Source organism: Vombatus ursinus, unplaced genomic scaffold, assembly GCF_900497805.2.
Source record: "Vombatus ursinus unplaced genomic scaffold, bare-nosed wombat genome assembly UNPS02014863.1, whole genome shotgun sequence".
Taxonomy (NCBI): Eukaryota; Metazoa; Chordata; class Mammalia; order Diprotodontia; family Vombatidae; genus Vombatus; species Vombatus ursinus.
Genome location: NW_020954641.1, coordinates 10,646,034 through 10,665,731, shown reverse-complemented (window position 1 = coordinate 10,665,731; position 19,698 = coordinate 10,646,034). Strand labels below are relative to the sequence as shown.

Below are 19,698 nucleotides of genomic sequence, written 5' to 3'. Positions count from 1 at the left end.
TATCTATCTATCTATCTATCTATCTATCTATCTATCTATCTATCTATCTATCTATCTATCTACCTGTCTACCTGTCTGTGTCTGTCCGTCTAACAAATGTAACAAATATAACAAATATAGGTGGCACACTGGATAGAGCACCACGCCTAGAGTTAGAAAGAATCCTTTGTGAGTTCAAATCTGGCCTCTGATACTTACTAGCTGTGTAACCCTGGGCGAGTCACTTAACCCTGTTTGTCTCAGTTTCCTCATTTATAAAATGAGCTAGAGAAGGAAATGACAAACCTTCAAGCTCCAAAGTTTTAAATGTAAATGTAAAATGACACAGTTGTAAGGGCCTTAGATTGTACCTTAGATTGTAATTTTTTTTTTCCTCTTCAATCACTGGAGCATTTGGAATATATAATGTAGCAGAAAAAGCATTCAACTCAAAGTCATTGGACCAGAGTTCAAATCCCACTCTGCTCCTTACAACTTCTATGACCTTGGGCAAGTCATCTAACCTTTCTGGGCCTCAGTTCCTTCATCTATAAAATGGGGGTGGTGGTGAGACTAATAATAATAGAAGTACCTAACATGTATATAGTATGTACCAGGCACTGTGCTAAGTACTTTACAAATGTTATTTCATTTGATCCTCACATCCCTGAGAGGTAGTGCTATTATTTTCCTTATTTTACAGATGAAGAAACTGAGACAAACAGCTTAAGTGAATTGCTTGGCATCACACAGCTAATAAATGTTGGAAACCACATTTGAACTCATTTCTTCCTGACTTCAAGGCCAGTGCTATCTCTACTGTGCCACCTAGATGCCATAGTCTAGACCAGGGGTGGGGAACCTGTGGGCCTCTAGATCCTTAAGTGCGGCCCTTTGACTGAATCCATACTTCACAGAACAAATCTCCTTAATAAAAGGATTTGTTCTATAAAACTTGGACTCAGTCAAATGGCTGTACCCAAGGACCTTTGGTTTAGACCAAAGGAGCATAGATTTAGAATTGAAAGGGATTTTAGAGGTCATTTAGTCCAACCCCAGATTTTACCCATGTCAGGACCTAAGGCTTAAAAAGGTTAAGTCACACACACACACACCCTCACAAAACACAGCTAGTGAGTAGCAGAGCTAGACTTTGAATCTAGACATGCCAACTCTAATTCTACCATACTTTCTCCTGTCCCATGTTGCCTCTTTCCTTCTATCTCTGTCTCTACCTATGATCTATCCTTTCCTGTTTTCAGGTCTTTTCTCTCCCTCTTTCTAAGACCACGATCAAGTACCCCAAAGTGGAGAGAACAGGAAACCAGGAATATATGGAGAGAGGAAGATCATGTGTCAGTGCCAGCTTCCATATCCAATACAAGATGTGTTGAAAAGGATGCAGATCTGTATCAAATAGTCTTAGCTTTGTCATTGACCAGTTATGTGACCTTGGGACAAAATACTTAACATCTCTGGGTCTTGGTTTTCTCATCTGTAATCTGGGGATGCATGAATGAAAAAGCATTTATTAAGTGCTTGCTATGTGCCAAGAACTGTGGATATAACTGCAGATATAAACACAAAAGTGACATGTCCTTCTCCTCAAGGAGCTTATATTCTAATAGCTCTAACAACTAATAATTACATTCTAATTAATAATAGTACATTCTAATCCACCATATATAGGAGAATGGTAGCCAAGAAGTAATATTTTGGATGAAAGTACTTGCCTGGCCTCTCTAACAAGGATACTGTAAGACTCAAATGAGATAATGAATGTGAAAGAACTTTGAAAAGTACAAAATGTTTTACAAAGGCAGGGATTATTATGATTATTATATTGCTAGTGCTAATTCAGTTGTCAGGATTCCTATTATTTAGCGTATCCTCCTGGAATTCCTTAATTTTTCTGTGATGTGGGGTGGATTTTTTTTTCTGTTAACGTTTTGTTTGTAGGAGTAAGACAAACAACAGATAGGATGAAAGTCTATTGTTTGGTATTTAAGGTCAAGATGAACTTTTGGGATTTATATAAAGTACTTGATATTTTCTATCAGTTGCCCATATTCATAAAATAGTTATCACTGTATCAGACCAGGAGCTGCAGAGCAAATATCTTTCTGAAATGTACTTTACTTTTTAAAAAATATATATTTTTCTATCACATGTAAAAGCAATTTTTAACTTTCATCTTTAAAAATCTTAAATTCCAAATTCTCTCCCTCCCTCTTTTTCCACTCCTCTTTGAGAAGGCAAGCAATTTGCTAAAGATTATACATGTGCAATCATACAAAACATATTCTATATTTGCCACGTTGCAAAAGAAAGACAGACAAAAAAAAAGAAGAAATGTTTATAAAGTATGCTTTGATCTGCATTCAGATTCCATTCTTTCTCTGGAGGTGGATAACATTTTTCATCATAAATCCTTTGGGATTGTCTTGGATCATTGTATTGCTGAGAATAGCTAAGTCATTCACAGTTCTTCATACGGTATTGCTGTTACTGTATACGATGTTCTCCTGGTTCTGCTCACTTCACTATCAGTTCATATAAGTCTTCCCAGGTTTTTCTGAAAGCATCCTGCTAATCATTTCTAATAGCACAATAATATACCAGCACAGTCATATACAACAACTTGCTCAGCCATTCCCAATTGATGGGCATCTCCTTCATTTCCAGTTTTTTGCCAACGCAAAAGAGCTGCTATAAATATTTTTGTACACATCCTTCTCATTTTTCTTTGATCTTTTTGGGATATAGACCTAGCAGTGGTACTGCTGAGTCAAAGGGTGGGCATAGCCCTTTGGATATAGTCTTCAGAATTGGGTAAGTTCACTACTCCACCAACAGTGCATTAGTGTCCCAATTTTCCCACATTCCTTCTAACATTTGTCATTTTCCTTTTCTGTCATATTAGCCTATCTGATAGGTGTGAGGTAGTACCTCAGAGTTGTTTGAATTTTTATTTCTCTAATCAGTAGTGATTTAAAGCATTTTTAATATGACTATAAATAGCTTTGATTTCTTCTTCTGAAAACTGCCTGCTCATATCCTTTGACCATTTATCAATCTGAAATGTACTCTCAATGCTTCAATAATCTGTGATTTTTTTCTCTTTAAAGCATCAAATTAAAACTTTTCTGTAATTCAGTTATTGGTCTTCTAGAGTTTCCATGACCCCCAAATTCATTACCCAGAAGTCAAATTGGTGATGAGCATCTCAGGACTCAGCTAGGCTGGTCCATGGAGACTAGGCCTGACACTGGACTTGGGCTTGAGGATGGACCAGCTTGACAGACCCTTCTAGAGTGTGTGTGGCATGGGAGTAGGACTAAAATATTTGTGGGAAATAAAGTGTTTATTCTGGATTTTCAAAGGAGGAAAGGAAGTGTTCGGGGGAAATATAGTTGAAACTATTGGGACCTGCTAAAAGCATCCCTTCTTAAAGACTCTACAAGGGGCTTCTGCTATAAAACTGTACAGTGGGGCTTAGATGCATCATTTTTGAGGAGAGCTTTGAAGGCTGCTTGGGCCTCTCTTCTTACCTCAGTGCCTCAGCCCCAACAAATCCTGCCTCTGGAATATATTAATAGTTGGTCATGGGCAAATCTCTTGAACTCCCAGTTCTCTCAGGCAGTTCTCTAAGGGTATAAGTGTCAGATGAGTTGCTGATTTTCACTGGGAGAAGAAATTTCCCTACATCAATGAGAGCACAGATCCAAAGTAGGAAAAAGAAAACAAATAAATAAACTCTGTAAGACTGGATCATGGAATTTCCTTATAGGAACAGGGCAGAAGTGCACTTTTTATAAACCCCCATCAGGCTCTTTCTCCTTCCCAGAGCCTGACTTTTGGTTAGAAAGCAAATGACAGATTAATGATAATGCACATTGTCCTGAGGGCCTTCATCTGTTTTTCTTGGTAGAAAATATGCAAGGAGATTTCCTTCTCATTTTCACATTGTAGTGAATCCCTAAGAAATTGTCAGTCCTTTTTCATGTATTGGCCTTGCAAATTCATCTGTCCGCTGTGATGAATGGATTGAAAAACCAGTGGGGAAGAGGCATTGCTTATTTTAAATGTCTTTGAATTTTCCATGAGGATGATGTCTGGCATTCTAGTGGGAACCTACACCAACGCATGACATCATCTTTTGCTTATACTGATGCTAATGCCACTGTCACAAATCTCAAGCTGTTTTCAGCTGGATTCAACAGAGAAACAGGCAGGAAACCCTTTGAGCAGATGATGAAATGTGCATTTGCAAGGGAGGGCCCATTTTGCCCTTTTTTTGTTTTTTTCTATTTTCAGTTTGCTGTGAGTACAGTGTCAGTTCAGGGGGTGCTAATTAGAATAATGATCCATTCCCCTATTAGTCCTTGTTGCTTCCTCTCCATGCCTACTAGGTCATTATTGCTTAGTTTGAATTTGGCTCTTTTCCAGAGGTCTGTCTTCATTCACTTTGGTCCCATTTTCTTGAGGGCATGTGGGGAGTCTGTCACTGATCAGATAAATTTGTTTGGTATCACATAATCAACAAATTACAAAGGTGACGCCCATTTCTGACTGCTGGTCTCACCACTTTTCAAGATGTATGAGAGTATACTTAGTGTGATAAGTGGTCAGTAAACATGGTCTTCATAGACCAGTCCTTGGAAATGATGCATCTCTAATTCACAAGACATGTTCTCAAAATGCCAGTAGAAATGTCTAGTAACTCAGACTACCTACCTGGAAAAATGCAAATGGAAAAGGAAAAAAATCAACTTTTTTTAAAAAACATTTATTAAGCACTTATGATGTGCAAGGCACCGAGAATTCAAATAAAAACGACAGCCTCTGTCTTCAAGGGACTTATAGTCTAATAAGGGGAGACAACACATATAAATGAGTGGTGCTTCCACTCAGGTCCCAGGCCCCAGGCCCCATTCCTGTCTGGATGAGTCCTGCTAAACCTTTGTGCCCTCTACCAGATCTCTGGTATGCTTAGATGTCTGAGAACAGAGAAACTGTGGTCACCTCTAGCTGTTACCAAGTTCCCAGCAGACTCTCAGAGACAGAGAGGAGCAATTGCCCTTGGGAAGGAAAATAACAGATTTCACATGCACCTGTGAGTCAGCATGGACAAGATGAAAGTTTAATACATTCCCATTGAGTTGATAACATATTCAAAGTCCAAGGGTGACAGGTAGTCAGCTTGCTTTCTACTGCTGCCAGACTGGGGCTGAGAAGACTGACTTCTTCCAAAGACCTCCCCTCCCACCTCCCTCCTTCCATTCCCCAACCCCATCCTGTGAACAGCTAAAGCATTTTAATGTGAGAAATGTCTGTCCTGGCTGTATAGGCTTCTTATGGCTGCTGCTTCTTGTCTCTCCCTGGAAATATAGTTCTTAAAGACCAGCAAAATGCAGCTGGTACTGCAGTACCGGTCTTCTGATTTCCTACGTGGGTATTGACTAAAATGTCACAATTTTCTCCCTTTTTCTCATTGGGGTTTTATTGCAATTATCCTGTCAGAGCATGTTTACCACTGTTCATCTCTGGTCTCAGGACAATGATTCAACAGGCATTTATTAAGTGCCTGTCACGTGCCATATATTGTGCCAGGTGTGGGGGATGCAAAGACAACAATAGCGGCGTAAGGCGGCATATGAGGGCTAGACTTAATGATTGGATCAATAGATCTGGGGGGGACAGGAGGATTTGGTTTAGGAGTGAGGAGGGGAGTGGATGGCTTACACCCTTGTATACTGGAGTCACTCAGATCTCCAGGCATTTTTTATAAGAACAAGAACCAAAGGCACCGGTTAGCAGAAGTCAGATTTGGAGAAATTGATGAGATGACTACAAAACCCACCTGGATGTGGATGGAAGCAGGATCATAAACATTCTCCTCTAATTGTGTGGCGCCGAAATCCATCTGGCAGCATAGCCACAGGCTGAAGTTTACCTGTCACTTGGTTGGCGCGTTGTTCTAATGAGGCCAAGTCTGTAACTAAGATCCCTGCGTGAACCAGTTAATTTTGTACAAAGGAAAAAATGCTGTTTCCCAGCCACATGCCTGTACCTAGACACACACACACACACACACACACACACACACACACACACCCACACACACACACACATACATACACACCATCTATCTATCTATCTATCTATCTATCTATCTATCTATCTATCTATCTATCTATCTATGTATTTATATTGATTAGAGGCAGCTGGTCCTGAAGTCAGGAAGACTTGATTTCAAATCCAATTCCTCTTCATTCTAGTGCTTTCCCTCTCTTGATTATTTCCTATATATGCTACAGATAACTTGCTTATACATAGTTGTTTGCATGTTGTCTCCCCGATAGATTGTGAGCTTCTTGAGGGCAGGGACTATCTTTTGCCTTTCTGTGTATCCCCAGAACTTACCACAGTGCCTGGCACACAGTAGATGCTTAGTAAAAACTTATTGACTGACTGACTCCTCTGTGAAGTTGGGGTAATGATAGCATCTGCTTCACATGGTTGTTGTGAGTATTAAATGCAATAATATATGAAAAGAGCTTCTCAAACCTTCAACACTATGTAAATGTGAGCTGTTATTATGGAAAGAGCTGAAAGAGAACCCCGTCATTTTTCATAAGAGGAAGCTGAGGGCAAGCAGCATGGTTAGTGGAAAGAGGGCAGGATTTGGAGGCAGAGGACCTGATTTTAATTAATAGGTCTGCTTCTTGCTTTCCTAACTTTGTGACCTCAGGCAAGTCACTTACTTCTCTGGGCCTCTGTTTCCCTACTTACAAAATAAAGGGGCTAAATTAGATCTTATCTAATCCAACTTTAAATCTACAGTCCTATGCAACTTTTACTTTCCTTGGATTTCAAATGTCAAATCTTTATTTAGTTAATTTGTAAAGCAGGCCTTTTGCATTTAGTTTCACCTACTGAGGCCTCCTAAGTAAATTGTACGTGTGAAATTTGCAAAACCGAAACCAAAAACAGCACCTAACATTCAATTTCTGCTCTGCTCATCCTGTTAACAGTTTCTTTGATAATTCTATTGAAAATGCATATTGAAAAAATAACAGAAGATCTTATGAATTGTAAAATATTGGAATCCTAGAGTTGGAAAAGACCTTAGGGGCCATCTCATTTAGCCTCCTGCCTGATACATATAGCACATTCCATTTTCAGACAGCTTTAATCATCAGACACTGTCCAGGGCTCTCAGAGATGCCCCCCACTATTTACAAGGGAAGGCGTAGGCAGAAGAATTAAATGTAACTTAATGTAGCCCATCCTTGTTATTAGTGAAACAAACAAAAAAAAGAGGACATGATTCTTGGAGGAATTATCTTACCCTCCTATTTAAAGAATTGTATGTACATATGTGTTAATTTTGTATGTGTATGCATGTGTGTATTTGTGTACAGTTATCCCTTCCACTTTGTGACTTTCCCCATTGAGGCTTCAATAGATCGTGGATTGGCATAAGAAATTAAATGGGAATTTTGAGGGAGTTTTGTGGAAGCTGCAGACAACATGAAAAGGCCAGCATATAACACAAAAAAAGTTTAGAAACTCAGAAATGCATAAAATATATGTATAGCATTTTATAATATCAACCCCAATTTTACAATAAGGTGCTGTAAACACCCCATAAAAGAAAAAGAAAAAATTCAGATTTCTCTGGTACAAAGGGAGGGCCAAAAATTTTTTCTCAGATTTTCCAGATCATGGAGTGCCATGCCCCTAACCCCTGTGATGTGGGAGGGATAACTGTATATTCTTGGTCAGCATCCAGGGCCATGACTTATTTGAACAGTTCATATAATGCAGGAACCATCTCACACTGTCTGTATTATTTAGCAAAATATCCTTTATAACAACACCTAACCCTGAAATGGGGGCATCTCTCATGTTAATTTCATTCTTATTCCAGGTGGCTGCTTTGAAATATATCCCATCTGTTCTCCATGACGTGGAAACTGTCTTTGATGCTAAGTTACTCAGGTGAGCACATGGTACGAATTGTCCTCAGCTCCCTTGGGAAACCAAGAGTGCCAAAGCAGAGGAAGCTCTTCTGAGGAATGCTGGGATTAGCTCACATAATGAATGGGCACAGCCCCAACAACTTTTAAAGGGGAGTATTAGCAGAGTAATGGGAAAATGGCACATTTTCTTGTGCCAAGACTTGGGTAAGAAATGAAAGTAAGTGATTGGAATTCTTGTGCCCACTTCGGTATTCAAAAGTGACTTAGCATGAGGCACTACTTCTGAAGGGAGAAGAGTGGGTTGAAAGACTGCTGTGTAGCTCATTGCCTTCTTTTGGAGCTAAGCTTGAGCCTGTTGGAAGCTCCCACCCTTTGCCTCATAAGCTGCTCCTAAAGCCTTAGAGAAAACTTATATTTGTGGCTGGTCAGTGAGTGAGCTTGGAAGAGGCCATTGAAGCAAGGTCTCCCTCCATCCCTCTTTTTTTTTCCACTTCACAAAATGAATAAAACCAATTATCACATTATTTTAACTGCGGTAAAATTTGGACTCAACATGACCTGTTCCCCTTTTCTAAGGAGTGTTTCATGTTTTGAGTTTCCAGGGTGACCGCTTATGGAGGGCAGGGAGCACTTTGTTGGGCAAGCTAACAGCTGCAGTAATAATATAGGGTTAGGGGATAAGGACTAGACCAGTGGTCTTATTGGTATAAGGATCTCCCAAATGAGAAAACTCCCCCTACTAATTCATGTTGGTACCTTTACTACAACTTACTGTCTTGTTCCCTGATATCTGGACCTGGTTGGTTGATTTTTGCCCTTCTTACTCAAGGAGCACCAAAACAACATCACTATGTCAGGGCCAAAGTCCAGTGTGTCAGACTGTGGCTGATATCTGGAACTAGGAGTATAATACAAGACTTAGTCTGTTTTAAAACAATTTTAGCATCTCTATCATCTTTGTCATCTAATCTTAAGCACCACTGAGAGAAGCGATCTAGAATAATGGATGGAAAGAGCTGGGGTTGGAGTTGGAAGGGCTACAAGTTAGTTCCTTTCTCTCACACAGACTGGCTGTGTGACCCTGTGCAAGTCTTTTGCATTAGAGTGCTACAACTGCAGTGAGGAAGACCTGAATTCAAATCTTGCTTTAAACACATATTGGCTTGTGAATCTGGGCTACTCACTTGTACTGGGGAGAATGCTAGACCTAGAGTGAGGAAGACCGGAATTCAAATCAATTCAAATTCAAATCAAATCAGACACTTATTGGCTGTTTGATCCTGGACAAGTCATTTAACTTCTCTCTGCCTCATCTTCCTCATCTGTGAAATGGGGATAATAATAGCACCAACTCTTTGTGACCCCATTTGGGGTTTTCTTGGCAAAGATTCTGAAGTGGTTTGCTATTTCCTTCTCTAGCTGATTTTATAGATGAGGAAACCAAGCTGAAAAGGGCTAAGTGACTTGCCCAGGGTCACACAGTTAATAAATGTAGGAAGCCAGGTTTGAACTCCTGAAGGTTAAGTTTTTCTCACTGCAGGGCCAGCACTCTATCCATTGTGCTGCCTGGCAGCAGAATTGTGCAGTGGATAGAATGCTGACCCTGGAGTCAGGAGCACCTGAATTTAAATCCAGCCTCAGACATTTACTAAGCTATGCGACCCTGGTCAAGTCACCTAACATGATATGCCTTAGTTTCCTCATCTGTAAAATGAACTGGAGAAGGAAATGGAAAACCACTCCAGTATCTTTGCCAAGAAAACCCCAAGAAGGGTTACAAATAGTTGGACACGACTGAAATGACTCAACAACAACAAAAACACCAGCCTCTTAGAGTTATTGGGATAAAATGAGGGATCAGTATTTTGTAAAGCTTTATGAATGCTAGCTATTAGTATTATTACTTAACCCCTCAGTGTCCTGGTGACTGTCTAAGACCCTAAGTTTCAGGGAAGGTTCAGGACTGCATTAATAGAGGGAACTTCCTTAGTGGATATTCTCTATAACCATGAAATCACAGGCCTGGCCCACCCTCTGCAGTGCCACCCCCCCCCCCAATGCATGATTGACACTGATTGTCAAGTTGATTAAGATTTGATCTGGGAACTCTGTTGTTTCCTGCCTACAGCCAACTCCTCTATGAATTTTACACTTGCATCCCACCAGTCAAACTTCAGAAGCAAAAAGTGCAGTCCATGAATGAGATCGTCCGAAGCAATCTCTTTAAAAAACAAGGTAAGGCCAAACTGTCCTTCAGAAACAAACTCATCATGAAGGCTGCATATATTCTGTGGAACAATGCAGCAGCACCTGGCATTTTGTTGGATAATTAAAATGTCTATTCCATGGTAAGTCTCCAGAGATTCATAAACATAAAGAGGAACTGACAAGGCAGAGATACCCAAACTAAATTGTTTTTTATGAGGGCTTGTGGCTTGCATTAAGTTTCCTGTTTTTGTCCAGGAAAAGTAAAGAGGAATGGTAAGAGTTTGGAATCAATTATTTTAGATGACTCAAGTGATTTTTTTTCATGGTTTCTTTTTTAAAAATTATTATTATTGTGATTCAGTCTTGTTCTTTCTACCACTGCTTAGACATACATACAGTCATATCTCATTTTATTGGGCTTCACAGATAATAATAATTATTATTATTATTAACAAATCGAAGGTTTGTGGCAACCCTGCACTGAACAAGTCTATCAGCACCATTTTTCCAACACCATATTATATCTGTTGTAGTGATCTGTGATCAATAATCTTGGATGTCACTATTGTAAATGTTTGGGGCGCCAGGAACCCATACGAGGTGGTGAACTTAACTGATAAGTGTTGTTTGTGTTCTGACTGCTCCATGGACTGGCCTTGCCCTTGTCTCTTTCCCTCTTCTTTGGCCTCCCTGTTCCCTGAGACACAATACTGTTGAAGAATATTAGATAAACTTAGTTGATGAAGTAGCTTCAGGGTTGGAGAGGACTGATTCCAGTTTGTGGGTAGAATGCTATCAAACAGCATCACATGCTACAGGGAAATCGTCTGTGAAGGGAAGAGTTAATCAATATAGAAAACTTCATTGTTGTCTTGTTTTAAGAAAACGCCACAGCCATCCCAGCCTTCAGCAGCCATCACCCTGATCAGTTAGCAGCCATCAACGTGGAGGTGAGAACCTCCAAGGGCAAAAAAGATTACAACTTGCTGAAGGATCAGATGGTAGCATTTTTTTTTTATTAGCAGCAGCTAGGTGGCACAGTAGATAGAGTGCCTGCCCTGGAATCAGGAGGACCTGAGTTCCAATCCAGATTTAGATACCTACTAAGTGTGTGACTCTGGGCAAGTCACTTAACCTTGTTTGCCTCAGTTTCTTTATTTGGAAAATTCGCTGGAGAAGGAAATGGCAAACCACTCCACTATCTTTGCCAAGAAAACTCCAAAAGAGGTCACAAAGAGTCAGTCACAACTAAATTGATTACAAGACAATTTTTTTTAACTAAGGTGTGTGCATTATTTTTTTTAGACATAATATTGTCTCACACTTAATAGGCTATAGTATAGTAATATAACTTTTACATGCACTTGGAAACTCAAAATCCATGTGATTTTATTGAGATATTCTCTTTATTGCCATTGTCTGGAACTGAACCCACAGTATCTTCAAGTGTATCTGCCTATATGTGGCAAAGAAGCAGTGAATTACAGTGGAAAGTGGAAAGTGGAGCGTGGCCATGGATTCAGAAGATAAGGGTTCAAATGTTGTTTCTGATACTTGTGATGCTGCTACCTTCCCTCCCCCTGCTTCTGCTTTCTAACTCCCCTTCATATGCTGTCTTACATCTTTAGAATATTATCTCCTTAGGACAGCTAGGTGGCGCAATGGATAGCGCTCCAGCCTTGGAGTCAGGAGGACCTGGGTTCAAATCCAGCCTCAGACACTTGACGCTAGCTGTGTGACCCTGGGCAAGTCACTTAACCCCGATTGCCTCACCAAAAAAAGGCAAAAAAAAAATATTATCTCCTTGAAGGCAGAGATCATCTTGCTTCCTTGTATGAATTTGTTTGCTCAGCACTTGCAGAGTGACTGGCATAGAGTATGTGCTGAATAAATGCTTTATTTTGTTGTCTGTCTATTCATTGTCTATAGGACCTTGGTCAAGTCACGATCTGCCCAGTCCTCAGTTTCCTCATCTATAAAGTGAGAGAGTTGGGGCTAGAGGTTTTCTAGTCTCTGAGGTCTCTTCTAGCTTGAAAGAAGGGGTCTATGGCCTTAAAAAATATTTTACAATAGTAATTCAATGTAATTGGTTTCCTTTGTAATCTTACATACTTTATTTAATATGTTTTAAAACTTTATTCTGCGAAGATTTCCGTAGGCTTCACCAGACCACCAAATGGGTCCATGACACAGTCAAATCAAATCAACAAGCATTTATTAAGTATCTATTATGTTCCAGGTACTGTGGAGACAATGAAAGGCAAAAATAGTCACCCCTCTCAAAGAACTCATAGCCTAATGGAAAGGTTAAGAACCCCTCTTCTATAGCTGTGATTCCTGGATAAATTTTGGTTAAATGAAAGAAGAAATAATAATACTTGGCCTTTATATAGCACCTTAAGGTTTACAAAGTCCTTTACATACATTATCCCATTTGCCCTTGTCTCATTTGTTTCATTAATGATACCTAAGAAAGAGTTTAGATTGGGTTTGGATGTAAGATGAATTAGGGATAAAGCTACCCTATCCTCCAGGTTTCCTCCCTACTGTTGTCCTATCACCACTGGACACTCAGAATTCATTAATTCTCTTTCCAAAAGAATGGGACTGAAACCACTTCCACAAGATATGATAGAATGGAGATTCAGGTGCTGTAAACTTTTTAGCCCTAGCCCTGGTAATCTGAAGTCTCCTGATCACATGGCCACTGCTGGGTAATGAGAAACAGGTGTCTGCACCTGGAAATAGTCTTTCTCTCACCTCTGAAGCTTTTGAGCTCCCCTCTCTCTCTTGGTAGTGGCAGGGACTGAAAAGGGGACCTGGGAATCTGAGGAGCAAACAGGAGGAAGTCTGGGATGCAGAGAACTGTGGGTCATTCCTCACCTAATTCTCAATTTGTCAAATAGTAAAGGAGGTATCTTTTCCCAGGACTCTTGTTATGTATATGAAGTGCCTAGTTAATCACAGAAATATGTAGGACTATCACCTGTGAAGTGTTATTGTGGGAGTGGGCCCTGATTAACATTGCACATCCAGGATTGCTATTTGGATTCCATTCCTAGAGTTTAAGGGTCCGGGGAGGCTGAGAAAAGCACACTATTTTTGCTTATAGTTTTAATATTCATGCAGGTAATTTCCTGATTGCTTATGCAGGTGTGGAACAGATTAATTCAAATGCATATGTATGGCTAAGGCTTCAGTGGTTTTGTGTATGTGATGATTAGGATGTAATCCTATTAAAGTCTTGGTAACAGAAAAGAGAGTGGGACATCTCTGAGGCCTTCTTAAGTGGGATACTTGACATTCTTAGTCAAGCTGAGTGAGTGGCTTAACTGGGAAGACTTTAGAACATCCATGCTCCTTTTTATCCTGGCTGGACCTTGTACTATTTGCTACCTGCCATCTCCTATAATTTAAGCGGTGAGTCGGTTAGAAATGAATTCAATCATGTCCTAGGCATGGCCAAGGACAACTCTCACTACATATGGTGTTGAGCAGGGTTGCAGAGAGCAAGAACGAGTTGGCTCCCTTCATTACACAGAACTGCCATAATCGTCATGGGTCCAGGCTTAAGCAATTCAGACAGATGGAAAGCTGGCATCTTCGTGGAATTGACATGCTGTGTCAATTCTAAGCTTGGGGAACTTTTACTAATTCTGTCACTGGAGCCACTCCCCCTGGGCTGGGGAAGAACCAAATGAGAGCTGTGAGAATTTTAGGACAGGTGGCCAGTGGCTGCTCAGCAGTCCTGGTTTGTTCCTGAGTTTTAAATACAGCAAAACTTCAGAGTCATATTAATTTTAGAGGAGGCCAGTTTGTATTAGGAAATAGCCCAAATTAGAAAATACTGTATTTTAAAGAGAAAAAAAAGGCATTTTTATTCTTTTCAAGCACATATCTCAACTAAAGTAGGCTGCCCAAGTGTAGCCAAACAGAGATCCTTAGGGAACCTGCTTTAATGAATAAATAATTTGTAATTAGCTTAGCCATTGTCTCTATGTAAATGGGGTTTCTAAAGTGGTTGGAAACAATTTGTTCTCTTAAGCAATCACCTTGAACTCTTCTTTACATTGCCTATTTATTTATAGACACTGAGAGATAAACATTAGCTCTGCCTGTATCTTTCTGGACTATTGTAAATATTGAATTAGTAAAGTCTGAATTAATGAGGGTAGCTAGGTGGCACAGTAGATAGAGTGCCAGGCTTGAAGTCAGGAAGACTCATTGAGTTCAAATCTGGCCTCAGACGCTTACTAGCTGTGAGACCCTGGGCAACTCACTTAATCTTGTTTGCCTCAGTTTCCTCACTTGTAAAATGATCTGGAGAAGGAAATGGAGCCACTCCAGTATCTTTGCCAAGAACACCCCAAATGAGATCATGCAAAGTCAGACATGGATGAAAAATGACTGAACAACAACAATGAATTAATGAGACTTCACCCTTCCTACATTTTTAAAACTGTGTCTCTTTAAATGATTAAACCAGATGAGCATGGAGGTGTGGTGGTATGTGCCCATAATACCAGCTCCCAGAGAGGATGAGGTGATCTCTTGAACTAAAAAATTCTGAGCTACAGTGGGCTAAACCCATTGGGTGTCTGCACTAATACCAGAACTATCCTAGAGTCATTGGGAGCAGAAGGCCAATAGGCTGCCTAAAGAGGAGCAAGTGAAAGCTCCCATGTGGGTCAGTAGTAGGATCAGCACATAAGGAGCTCCAGCACTTTCAGCCTGGGAGAGATCTGGAGACTCAGTCTTAAAAAAATAAAAAATAATGTTAAAAGGAGGTGGATTCTCTAGCTCTGGCTCTTGCTACAGTAGGGCATCAACAAAGTTCCTGCTGTTCTGTTTTCAGTGATATAATACAGAGGTTCCCAAACTTATTTGGCCTACTGCCCCCTTTTCAAAAAAAAAATTATTCAGCACCCCCCTGGAAATCTACTTTCTTTAACCCTTTAATGGTTTTTCTAAAATTTGCGTCATTTCAAAAATATATAAATTTTTTAAAAAAATGATGTATCTTAAATTTAATAGTTAATTGTAAATTTGTGGGGTTTTTTCATGCATTGAAATTTTGATGACATACATTCCTGCCCATGCACGCTAGACTTCCCAACAATGTACAACATTCTTGCCTGCCAACACTTGCTTGTTAAGACTCAGCAGACTTGACCACTGTTGGTTATAACTTGCATTTTGTGTGTTTATTTGGAAAATAATGTAATCACTACGACTTTAACTCTGTTACACAACTCTGTACACAACAGATGAAACATGTATGAATGGTTTTTCCAAATTTTCTTATCTTGTCCTTTCCTTATGCTTCCACTGCCCCTTTATTTTTATTCAACCCCACCCAGTGGCACCTGAGGCTACTACTGCCACCCCTCCACCCACAATGTTCCAGTGCCCCCTTTGGGAACCTGTGGTACTTATCAGAGCCCAGTTTAGCACATAGTTCTCTAACTGAAGAGGTGCAAGATGCCTGGAGTATTTTTTCCTTCCCATTGGCTTGTAGTCTATGCTATGAATCAGTCACACCTATGTGAGTTAATCAGAGAGGCCCGTGGGCTTTTAAACACTTTTGGGAATTTTGTAGAACTCTTTTTGTGGTTAGCTTCAGCAAGCTCCTATACATACCTTCACTCCTTTCAGTGCCCTGGGCTTTCTTTTTTCCTCCTTTGATGTTGTAATATGTTCTTTTAAAGATTGCTCCCATCCTCCCCATTGTCTCCAGTCCTGACGACTATGCAGCTAGATAAATTTTTTTGGGTTTACTTGATAGCAACAGAGTCTAGCTGGGGACTCAGACACATGAGCTTTGGAAACTGGAAGGGCTTGGAGTTACATGTTTTTCATTTTTGTGGTTTATGACATTATGACTTGTCATTTATGTGTTTTTCATTTTGTGAATCTGCCCTCCCCCTTAGACTCCTTTCCATCTTAAGAATTTGTCCAGTGTGCCCATAGTATTCATATGGATGGGAGTGAATTTTTTTCTTTCAGTCAAAGACAAGGTTTATTAGAACATCTACCATATTGGCCAGACTCTTAAGGAATCTGAAAGTTAGTGAGCTATTGGCTAGATTATAAGAATCTGAGCAATGGCTAGATTTTAAGAATCTGAGCACATTAATGGAGACAGAATGGACCTTATATACAGAAAGACTGTGGGAGGGATCTAGGAGTGGCCAAGTAGTCTGCAGGGACTGTGAGGTAATAGAATGCCAGGGACCTGCACCATGTGGCCAAGGGAGAATGGAGTCTAGATAGGGTCAAGGGTGGGAAGTGGCCAGGGATCATCGGGAGGTAGATTGAGTGTAGGCAATAATGAAAGGCCAGTTGATGGGATTATAGCCTCAGGCAAACGCCAGAGAGTTGGTCATGTGGGAAAGTCCAGAGTTTTTCCATTTTGGGGTCCAGATTCCATCTTCATCATTCCCCACTCAAATGGGACCCAAATTCTTTTGGGGTAAGGGGAGAAGGTCTTGGCTTCTGAAACTGCTTCCTGCTGGCAAGGAGCGTAGAGCTGTCCTGCCTCGAGGGGGTCCCAAAGAGGAGAATGACTGGAACCGAGCAGAGGTTGTATCCAGGGAACGATGCGGGGACATTGGCTAGTACCCACTGTTTGCTATCAACTCTAGGTGAATGGCCTGTAGTCTGGAAGACATAATTCTGACAGAAAAGACTGCAGAGCCCAGATGTAGTGAGAAGTAAAAGTATAAGAGCTCCATTAAAATCATTTACATTTGACTTGCAGAATTATCTGATCTTGTTACTTTCTCTGAAGTTTAAGTAATACTTTTGCAGGTAGAAGCTTTCCATCCCTGCAATATCAAATCCACCTCATAGCCAGACTCAGTTCAAAGGAACATAATGGGGAAACTGAGCCAGGAGGATCCCATCTTAGAATGAGGCTAAAATTGTCCTTTCAGCTTTTCTGGATGCTGACTTCCCACCAGTATCACATTTTCTGAGTAGCTTGTGGCATTTCTCTCAGATAGTGGATTATTGATTATCAATGGATTATTATGATCCATCAGATAACTCAAAATAAAATCCCATGAGCTTTTACCTCAAACAGCAAGTTTCACTAATCACAACTTAGGAAAAACTTTTCTAGTGTTTACATCTCAAATTTAAATTTGTCCAGGTGTAAAAAGCCAATCGTTAGAGACTATTTCTATATACTTTCAAATTCTCAGCAAGCCAAAATCCAAACAAGCTTTTTGGCACGTTTACACATTAAAAAAATAACCGACAATAGAAATAGTATTTTAGCAGTAACCAAATTATGAAAAGTTGCTTGACATAACTGATATAAAAAGTTTAGCAATTTGAAACTTGAAACGAACCCACTACCGATCAGGTGACTTCAACTTTGTTAAATGCATTTCCAAATTACTTTACATAGGGAATCAACATCTCATCATTAACAGTTAAAACCATAACTTCAAAAGAGTGTGCTTACCCAAGTTCAGAGGCTAGCTTCTTTACCTTGAGCAGGATGTGCTGAACCTGCGTGATGTTTCCAGACAAATGTTGCCACAGGGTCCAAGGCCATTGCCAGTGGGGCCCATGCTGTAGAGGGTGAATTCAGAGGGAAGGGAGGGTGAAACTCTTTTCTCCTATGAGAAGGATTAACAGATATCCTCAACTCAAGGGAAGGGAGTGGGAGAAGGGAGTGACCAGGGTTGTAAGACGGTTCAAAACTTCTTAATGATGGATCACAAAACCTCCAGAATCTGCTAAGATGTTTTTAGCTTTTCTAACTTTTCCCTATAACCTCCATGAAGGAGGATTCACGAGTGTAGAGGGGAGTAAGTATGCCTTAGGGAACCAAAAAGCACCTGCAGTTTCCCCAATTCCCTAGCTCAGAGAGAATTGACAGAATTGGACATATGCTTCCCTTTTGGGAAGCATTGTCCTCTATGCTGCGGAAGGTGTACCCAGGTCCATGGCCTCGAACCGAAACAGAGGATGGAGAGCCTGAGAGTGTCAGGCTGAGTGCAAAACAGCCTCATAACTGTCTGCCTGAAAATCACCTCCAGGCCCCCCAGGTGCTTGGAGAGCAACCCCAACTGCAGAGCAAGGAAGAGGCGGGGAGGCTTACATACCTTCCAGTCTTGGCTGGAGAAGAACTTGGGGTTAGGAAGTTTCCCCAAATGGGCCACCAAAATGTTGAGGTTTAGGGGTTTAGGGGTGCTGGGACCCTTAAATCATAATGCACGGATCCTGCCTGAAAGAATTCGACCCAAGCCTTCTTTCAGCCAAAGACAAGCATCCACCATATTGGCCAGACTCTTAGGGAATCTGAATGTTAGTGAGCTGTTGGCTAGATTATAAGAATCTGAGCTGGGAGTGGAATTTTCCTAAGTGCTGAGTCCCTCCTCTGTTCTGCTAAGGCATCGAATGTGACACTTGGGTACTTGATAGCCATCCTCTGTAGTGCTTCATTGCTTGAGAATCTCTTAATACTGTTGGGTTTTCAGGAAAAAAAAAGAGTGGTGGAGAATCCACATTGTCAGCCAAGATTACACACAGTGTATACGTTGGCTTTGCATAAACGAATCAGAATGGAAAGTGCATCAGGGAAAAAATCGACAACAAACCCTCCTGTGACTATTGGTAGAAATTACCTGTATTATTACTGCAAAGAGAAGTGTTTAATTTTTCCATTCAAAAGTTATAAGGGTGGTACAATCTAAAAACTGCTAGATTTAGAGTCATAAAACCTGGGGCCAAATACTAGGTTCTGCTTCTTACTACCTGGATGATCTAGGATGAGTCATTTTATCCTTCCAGACTTTAGTTTGTAAAATGAAGGGTTAGTGAATCAAGTCAGGTCAAGAAGCTTTTATTAAATGCTTATTATGTTCTGGGCACCATGCTAAACCCAGGGAATATAAAACTAGACAAAAATTGTTCCTGCCCTCAAGGAGCTTACATTCTAATGGGGAAGGCAAGATATATACAGAGTAGATGGAAAATAATATGAAGAAGGAGGTATTAACAGCCCAGGGAATCAGGAAAGGTTTCCTGAAGAAGGTAAGATTTAAGCTGAACCTTGAAAGAAGCCAGAGAAACCAACTGATGATAGTGAGTGGGTAGAACATTCTAAGCATACGAGACAGCCAGTGGAAAAGGCATAGTGATGGGTGAGTCCCTAATGCAAAGTAGTCCTGTGTAGCTGGATCACTGAGCGCATGAAGGTGAACAAAAGGCAAGAAGTAAAGGAAGGTAGAAAGGGCAGGATTATGAAAAGCTTTGAATGCTGAATATATGAGTTTATATTTTATTCATGGTGGCAGTAGGTAGCCATTGGAGCTTTTTGAGCAGGGAGGGTGACATGGTTAGACCTATGCTTTAGAAAAATCACTTTGGCAGCTGAGGGGAGGAGGGATTGGAGTGAGGAGAGACTTGAGGCAGGGAAGTCAGTTAGAAGCAGAAGGTGATTGCAATAATGAAGGCCAGATGTGATGGGCGCCTGAACTACGAGTTCAATATCCCTGCTAGTTCTCAA

The 19,698-nt window shown here is 40.5% G+C and overlaps 1 protein-coding gene across 1 annotated transcript in view; it reads left to right on the top strand.

Annotated features, from left to right (window-relative positions):
- Positions 1-19,698, top strand: part of DOCK2 (dedicator of cytokinesis 2) — a 497,074-nt gene that overhangs the window by 124,746 nt on the left and 352,630 nt on the right. The window contains exons 24-25 of the mRNA XM_027841714.1: positions 7,916-7,986; positions 10,096-10,202. Coding sequence (XP_027697515.1) covers positions 7,916-7,986; positions 10,096-10,202 — 178 coding nt within the window. The remainder of the gene's footprint in view (positions 1-7,915; positions 7,987-10,095; positions 10,203-19,698) is intronic.